This window comes from Myiozetetes cayanensis, unplaced genomic scaffold (genome assembly GCF_022539395.1).
Source record: "Myiozetetes cayanensis isolate MyiCay16 unplaced genomic scaffold, myiCay2020 scf6-25, whole genome shotgun sequence".
Taxonomy (NCBI): domain Eukaryota; kingdom Metazoa; phylum Chordata; class Aves; order Passeriformes; family Tyrannidae; genus Myiozetetes; species Myiozetetes cayanensis.
In genome coordinates this window covers 32,595,123-32,603,181 of record NW_026087853.1, presented here as the reverse complement: position 1 = coordinate 32,603,181, position 8,059 = coordinate 32,595,123, and the positions used below count along the sequence as shown (strand labels likewise).

Here is an 8,059-nt window from a genome sequence, read left to right as displayed (position 1 = left end):
AATAATAATAATAATAGAAATCTGGAATAGCCTGAGCCTGTGGGGTTTCAGTTGGTTATTTTGGCTGTTCTTGAAGACCAAAGGTGGAGAAAAAGATCACCCGCCAGTGCAAAGTCCAGATCCCGCGACTCCAAAGCAAACAGAGGAGGAAGTGGATCATTCGTTTGAAGTTTTCAGTGCGATGGCTGCTCAGGTCAGGGCTCTGCAGCCTAAGTCAGTTCTCCCAACCAAGCCAGATCGCAGGGCAGGAGGAAGAGGCTGCAGCGCCAGGGTGGGCCCCCCTCTCCCGCCTGCACGGGGCAGAGGGCCCAGATGCCGTTGCTCAGCCTTAGGGGAAACACCCACTGAACTTCTAGCTGGGAAGAGCCTCGCCTCAGCTGGAATAAAGGGGCAGAGACTGAGCTGAGGCACCCTGATACTGACAAGCCTTGAATAGTTCAGCTCATTTTTATTTTTACACAAACTGCCACCACCTTCCCCCTCCCTCCCCCCGTATCGAGATCAGAATGAATCACTGAATCATACTTTGTCTACTAAAACCTGGAACAGATTACTTGCTTAGAGACTTTCTTTCTTTTCTTTTTCAGTTTTACAATGTTGAATTCTGGGGACTGGAAGACGACTCTCTGGGGAGAAAAGGCAGGATTTATCAAACGTCCTTTTAAAGGGCGTATTTTAACAATTTAAATTAATGTGGATGTGAGCTATTTCCCCTTGTAGAACTTGCCAGGTTTCAGTAAAAACTGGAAAAAAAGAGTAAGGCTATGGGGGGCGGGGAGCAGGGGCGGTCAAGACAAAGCCCGCCAGCGCGCACAGTCTCCGGGCAAGCGGCCGCACCGAACACAGCTCCGATCAGTTTAAATCCAAGCAGACAGAACCCCACTGGATTTTCGCGGGCAAAACCGCCCGGCGCGCGCGGAGCACGGAGCGCGCCGCGGGGCCGCGGGGCCGCCGAACCGCGCCCGGCCCGGCCGTTGGGCGCGCGGGACAGCACGGCACGGCACGGCACGGCACGGCACGGGACAGCGGCGCGCGCTGCACCCCCCCCCGAGCCGCGCCCCGCGCTACACACGCGGACACGCACGCGCACACGAGGACAGCCGCGCACAACGTGGAGACGCGCGGGCGGGGGCGCGCGCAAATACACGCGCACACCGCACAGGCGCGCGGAGTCAGTCGGTGCGGCCACACAACCGCCCCCTCCCGAGCGGCGCGGGGCGGGGCGGGCCCGGCCGGCACTGCCACCCCCCCGCAGCCGCTTTGCCTTCTTCACTCCCCCCCCGTCCCTCCTTCCTCCCCAAAGTTTTTCTGGCCCTGCCCGCCCGGGTGATTCAGTCGCGGTGTCAATCACCCTGCCCTCCTCCACCTCCTCCCCTTCCTCCAGCCGCCGGCTCCTCCTCCTGGGGTAAGTCCGAAACTTTATAAGTTGAGCTTTCCCCGACCCGCTGGAAGTAAGGAGTGAGCGCGGCGGCCGGGTGGGCTGGTGGCGGCATCAGTAGCAGCGGGGGGAGGCTGCGAGCCGGGGCGCTGGAGGCTGTGCCTTACCCACGCCGTGACTCCTCGTGTCCGAGTGCCGCTGCCCCACTCGCTTCCCCCCTCGCTTGCCGAAGATGTCCACAGCTCTGGTGTCGCCTACCATCTTCGACTTGAGCGAAGTTTTATGCAAGGTAAGGGGGCCAGCGGGGGCTGCGCCACCAACTCCGGGAGTGTCCAGCTTCTTCGGAGTTTGTGTTTTTGTTTTTGGTTGTTTGTTTGTTTTTTGTTTGTTGGTTTTGTTTGGGGTTTTTTTCCCGTTTTCTGGTCGTGAGCAAGTTCGGCACTGGGACCGGAGGGCGCAGGGTGGGGACCGAGCACGACCACCGGGGTGCGGGGGTTTCCCGCCCGCGCTTCCCGCCTCCGCCGCTCCGGAGTGGGGAAACCGCCCCGCACTCCCGGCGGGCTCGGCCGCGGCGCCGAGCGGGGGGGCCGGATCCTTCCCGTGCCGCTGGGGCCGCCGCGCTTCGACACGGCGGGGCGCGGCGGGCGGCGCTGCCGCGGGGACGGGCGGGCTCGGTCCCTGCAGGGCTCGGCCGCCCCTCGCGGTGCCGCGCGGGGCCCGGGGCGGCGGGGGCTGGGCGGGAGCGGTTGGGCGGGCGCCGCGCGCTGCCTGCCCTGCCTTGCCCTTCCCTTCCCGCGCGCCGCCGTCCCCAGGGGCGCTCCCAGGAAAGCGCTCCGTTCCCGCGGTGTTGTCGGGCGCTGTCAGCGGCCCCCCTGTGCCTGGCGCTCCGCTCGCTCCGTGACTGCGCTGCGCCGGGGACGGGGAGTGGGCGGCCCGGGGCCCTCGGGTGGAGCGGTGAAGGGGGCTGCAGCAGATGTGGCTGCGGAGGAAGAGGGCGGCGGGGCGGGCCGTCGGGACAGGGCGGCCGCCGCTCCCACGGCCACGGCAGTGGGAGGCGGTGAGGTGCCGTGCCACGCTGCCGGGGCTGCGTGGGGACGCCGGAGGAGATGGTGGCAGTGGCAGTGACCGGCCCTTCCTTTCTCCCCGCAGAGCAACAAGATGTTGAATTACAGCCCCTCGGGTGTCAGCGGGTGCCTGCTGGACAGGAAGGCGGTGGGCACTCCGGCGGGCGGCGGTTTCTCTAGGAGGCACTCTGTCACTCTGCCCAACTCCAAGTTTCATCAGAACCAGCTCCTCAGTAGCCTGAAAGGGGAGCCGGCTCCCATGCTGAGTCCCCGGGAAAGCCGCTTCCGGGACCGCTCCTTCTCCGAGGGCGGCGAGCGCCTGCTGCAGCAGAAGCAGCCTGGGGGACAGGTCAACTCCAGCCGCTACAAGACGGAGCTGTGCCGCCCCTTTGAGGAGAACGGCGCTTGCAAGTACGGCGACAAGTGCCAGTTTGCCCACGGCATCCACGAGCTGCGTAGCCTCACCCGCCACCCCAAGTACAAGACCGAGCTCTGCCGCACTTTCCACACCATCGGTTTCTGCCCCTATGGTCCGCGCTGCCACTTCATCCACAACGCGGAGGAGCGCCGCGCAGTGGCGGGGAGCCGGGAGCCCGCCGTCACCGACAGACCCCGCCTGCAGCACAGCTTCAGCTTTGCCGGCTTCCCCAGCACTGCTGCCAGCGGGCTGCTGGACAGCCCCACTTCCATCACCCCGCCGCCCATGTTGAGCGCCGACGACCTGCTGGGCTCCCCCACCTTGCCTGACTGCGCCAGCAACCCCTTCACCTTCTCCAGCCAGGAGCTGGTCAGTCTCTTCGCCCCCAGCATGGGGGTGCAGGTGCCCGGCGGGAGCTCCCCCCCCACCTTCTTGTTCAGGCCCATGTCCGAGTCCCCCAACATGTTTGACTCGCCACCCAGTCCTCAGGACTCCCTCTCTGACCAGGAGGGCTATCTGAGCAGCTCCAGCAGCAGCCACAGCGGCTCAGATTCCCCTATCCTGGACACCTCCAGACGTCTTCCCATTTTCAGCAGACTCTCCATCTCCGACGACTAATCTGGGGTTTCCTCTTGCCCCTCCCCACATCTATTACGATGTTAAGCTGAACTCCCCCCACTCTCTCCCCAGTAGTCTGAGCTGGATGTTAACATGTCCACCTGCCTGCCATATACCCACTGGCTTAAACCTTAAGTGCCAAATTACGATGAAAAGCAATAACGTTTACAAAGTTAGTGCCTTTTAACACTTTCACTGTGACTGTATTACCTCTCCAGCTGCAGAGGGCACCAGCAGCTCTGTGCACTTCCAGATGTGCAGGAAATGTCCGAATCCAGCTCCCTCCACTGGCCATGTACTGCATCACCCTCTCCCAGTCCCCTCCTCACTGGCCAGTCTCTGCTAGACTGCAGGCACGTGGGCAAGCGTTAACATCCAGTCCTCTTTCTCCTCTCCCCTTAAAGACTAAATCTTGCCTGGATCTGCTCAGGTCTGCGGGAAGAAAAGCTGAGAACGGACAAAGATTGTAACATGAGTGGGACTTCGACTGTGAGGAAGAAAACAAAACACACAAAAAAAAGAAAGCAAAAAAAAGATGGACTATGAGAGACTTGATTTTGGTGCTAAAACTTCCCCATGTATACATGTGACATCTTAAAACAAATAAAGGAAGAGAGGGGGTGGGGCCAACAGAAGTCATTCCACACACACACAAGTTCGTGTAAACAAAGTTCCAGTAGACATAGCTTTAATGGTTTTGCTCTAGAGTACTTTAGATCTATCTTAGAGCACTCACGCCAAGCTTTTTATTATTTTTTCTGGGTTTTTAATTTTGTATAACTTTTCAGAAATTGGAGAGCAAATTTTGCTTGTCACTGCACAACAATATAAAAAGCTTATTTAACTTATCAAAACGTATTTATTGCCGAAACCTATGCTTTTTAATTTTGTTCATATTTATCGGGATGATGAATCCATAGAATATATTCTTTTATGTTTAAATTATGATCTTCCATATTAATCTTAAGATTGTGAAGTGTCTTTTTTCCTTTTTTTCCCCACAGTTTAATATATTATACTACAATGACATTTTTTTGTAACTTTACACTTTTTTGGTTATTTTATTTTAAAAAATGAAAAATTAATTTAAAAAAATGCAAAAACTGTGTTTGGATTATTTATTTTAGAATTCCCTCTCCCTTTTTTTTTTGTGTTGGACTGCAAATGGAGTTAATGTGCTTCTTTGCCTTTTCTCTTCTCCTTCTCTTCCCCTCTCCCAGGTCTTGCCTGGGCTTTAGAATGTACATACCTGAGCTCTATTGCGAGACAGCACGGAAGGAAAACCTTTTTCTTCCTCTTATTGTAAAGATTCTTCAAGGAGAAAAGCCTTGGGCTCAAAGTGCCTATCTGAAGACATTCCAAATACAGTTTGTCTTTGCATTTCTGTATTCCAAGTTTGGAATTTTCCTTGCCAAGGTGAATGGGACTGGCACAAAGAGAATAATGAATGTAACTTTTTTTCCCCCCCCGTTACTGTTTGCTACGTTGCTTTTTCTTCCTCTTTGTGTGAGTTTATTTAAAAGAAAATCTCTTTTGTAATGACTGTTTGCAGTTGAAATCAATAAACCCCAAGTTTTTTCAAGAAACTGACAGTGGAGCTGGTTTTACTTGCAAAAATTGAGGGGCTGGTTTTGGACTACCCCACAAATGCAGATTCTTCCCTTCTCTTGACCTTTGAGGTGCCTGCTCTGTGCTCAGGCATCCCTCCATCGTTCCTCACTGACTCAGTGGACCAGCCCTGCAAGTGCATGGGTGCACAGATCAACAGTAGCAAATACCTGATGTGGCCTCTGACTTTCTCTGTCTCTTACAGAGTGCTCCTCCTATCTTGTGTTGCTAGGTCTGTTCCTACAAAGTTCCTTCTGATCAGTGTGGCTTAAACCTTGGTTTGGCTTTTGTTCCTTGTGTGTTTTGTGTTCCTGCACAGCTCCTTCCCCTTCAAGGAGAGCTTATGTGTGTTATGAGTGAGGCTAAAGTGGGATGTTGATGTGTTAGCCCAAATACCAGTTCTGACTTGTTAATGGTACTGGTCTGCTTGCACAGCAGGGCTGTTTGGTGTTTCAGGTGGGAGAGGAATGTTAGCCCCCAGCAAAGTCTATGCACACATCACCCTGCTATCGCACGTAAGCCCTTGTACATCTTGAAGTATCAGCAATCCCAGAAACTTCCAAAGCCATTGGTTTTGTTTTGGAACACTTCCTTGCCAGCACTGCTCATAGTGCTTCCTTGTGTTTTTACCTTTGAGCTTTCCTATGGAGCAAGCTTTTGCTTCCAAATCAAGGCTGGAATATTGCTGCCAAACCACCGATCCTTCAGCTGTCTTAACATGCCTCAACGTTCAGGAGAGATTCCCTAATTCATGTCGGAAAAGTTCCTGCCAAACAAAAGCTGTAGGATACCTCAAGGCTTACACCAGTGTACCTTCTCTGCTGTTGGCTTTGTGCAACACAGTGGTCTAGCACTAAGAAGAGCTGGGTGGAGGAAAGATGGAGGAAGAGGAGCGTGGCTGGTAGAAGCTGCTTCCCTTGAACACTGCAAAAGCTGCATGGTGAGTCTGCTGGCAGATACTGATGTAACTAGCGTGTGGTGTGGTCTGCGTGCTGATCCCTGAGAGAAAAGCCTTGGGCGCAGCCCCAGTACTGCTCAATGGCTGACTGAGCAGTACTGTTGACCACAGCCTTCCTCCTGGACATAAAGGCAAGGAGCCCCATGAGAGGGATGGGCTTCTGCCTGGGAGACTGCTATTGCAGCAAGCACACAAGTGTGCTTCCTTCCCTGCTGCTGGAGGCCAAGCCATCAGCTTCTGAAGAGTGAAATATACCTGATCTGGACAGGATCCCGAGCTTATTACACAGCATGCATGTGGAGCTTGAAACTGCTTGCTTCCTCTGGACTTTCTGTGCAGCTCTTCAAACAAATAACCTTTGACCAGTTAATAATTGATGAAGAAAATAGCTGTATCAGTTGCACAGTGCTATCGGTATGACAAACAACTGGGAAGCTGTGCTAAAAGTAGGTCTTTGCTCATGGTACTTGAGTACTTCCCTTGTCCTTCTGATACACTGGTTCCGGGAAATCAGCACCATTTTTCTACTGTGAGTTTATTAATGATATATGCTCTCTCACTCTTGCTTTTTGAAACTAACCTTGAGCTAGGTCATGCAAGAGATAGAGAACAGCAGAACAGAATGCAAGAGCCCCCAGCAATGCAGGGGTTTTACCTGATCTGATACCATTAGCATTTATTGCAGTTTAGTTGTATGCCAGCAGCTACTCTTGAGAGACTTCTTTCTTGCTTTTACCATGGATGAGTTGTCCCTGCTGTCATCATAGGGTTGGAAACTGTGTCCCCTAGAATTTCACCATGGTTGGTAATAGCCTACCCAAGGCTCAGAAATGTATATATAGTTTTTCCTCTCATTACAGTTTTGAGACACACATTCCTCTGACTCTGGGCTCCTCCATGCTCTGGCTTACTGATTTAGTGCACTGGACTCTCAGAGTGGCCAGGAAGAAAGGGATGGCCTGTGCACTGGTGCAATTGCTCCTGGCATACTCGGTGTGGCAGGGCAGAGAGAAGCACCCAAAAGAGAAAGATACCTGTTGTCCCATGTAAGGTGCCATGGCAAAGTGTAGCTCAGTGCACTTTACAGATTGCACTTAAAGTTCTTACTGTGGGGCAGGGGGACACCTATGGTGGCTTTTGCTGGTCTTCACGTACATTTTGTTGTAGTCATGTATGCTTGCTGTGGGCTCCTAAAAGGAGACATGGGCCATGCCTCTGGGCTGCAGGCATTCGCTGTTTTTTGGCTTTGAAGTCAGGTGAGTGTAGTGCTATCCACCTTCAACATGTCTTGAAAATTAGAGCTGGTTTGTATGGCTGTCTATGTCAGTTGCCTCTTGGTATAGAATAATGTGATGACTTTGATCTGCAGAGCTCCAAGTGGCTCAGATTCCATCCTGCTAGCTGCCTCCCTCCTTCCTAATTCCTACAACAGCTGTATGTGTCCTAGTGACACTACTGACCTCCTTTGCTATGAGATAGCTGTGGGTTTTGTACCAAAACACTTTCAGTTCTTCAGTCAGGGGCTATAGAAGCAGAGGCCGTCTCATTCCCCAAACTTCTCTGTAGCTAAGGGATAAAAAATCAAATAGGGTTTCTTTGTTGTTGCTGGTGGTTTTGTTTTTAAAAAGGCAATTGGGAACTTAGCTGCCTAGTTTTGGGCAACCTTTGTTTAGTATCGCTTGTACATAGATATGGTGTTCCAGATTGCAAGTAACAAAAAAAACCCCAAACATTTAAAAAGAGCCCCAAAATGCTCAAAGTTCCTGGCTCTGACTGAGTTTGTCTCATCAGCACAGTCATGAAATTGGGAGGCAGAAAGGGAAAGAAATTGAAGAAATATGTCTGGAGGACTGTTATAAGCTGGCTCAAATTTTCTTTCCGTACAGTTCCTATGCAGTGAGGGCAATGGGCTGTGAACAGGACTTTGAGCTGCTGCTGCAAATCACGTAGGAAAGAACGGGTTTTGCCAGGCCTTGCACAGCAGAGGAGAGATGGCAGAGGGGCAGGAAATGATG

General features: G+C 52.9%; 1 protein-coding gene across 1 annotated transcript; it reads left to right on the top strand.

Annotated features, from left to right (window-relative positions):
* The first annotated feature begins 1,323 nt into the window (after positions 1 to 1,323).
* Positions 1,324 to 5,064, top strand: ZFP36L1 (ZFP36 ring finger protein like 1). Its single transcript, XM_050335171.1, has 2 exons — positions 1,324 to 1,667; positions 2,528 to 5,064. Exons 1-2 carry the CDS (start codon positions 1,611 to 1,613, stop codon positions 3,476 to 3,478), a joined length of 1,008 nt encoding a protein of 335 aa, XP_050191128.1. The 5' UTR covers positions 1,324 to 1,610; the 3' UTR covers positions 3,479 to 5,064.
* The last annotated feature ends 2,995 nt before the right edge of the window (positions 5,065 to 8,059 follow it).

Bases quoted from the DNA above. Each gene is read 5' to 3' on its own strand.
- ZFP36L1 (XM_050335171.1), top strand. From the start codon at position 1,611: ATGTCCACAGCTCTGGTGTCGCCTACCATCTTCGACTTGAGCGAAGTT. The intron at 1,668-2,527 runs GTAAGGGGGCCA...TTCTCCCCGCAG, and splicing joins TGAGCGAAGTTTTATGCAAG to AGCAACAAGATGTTGAATTA.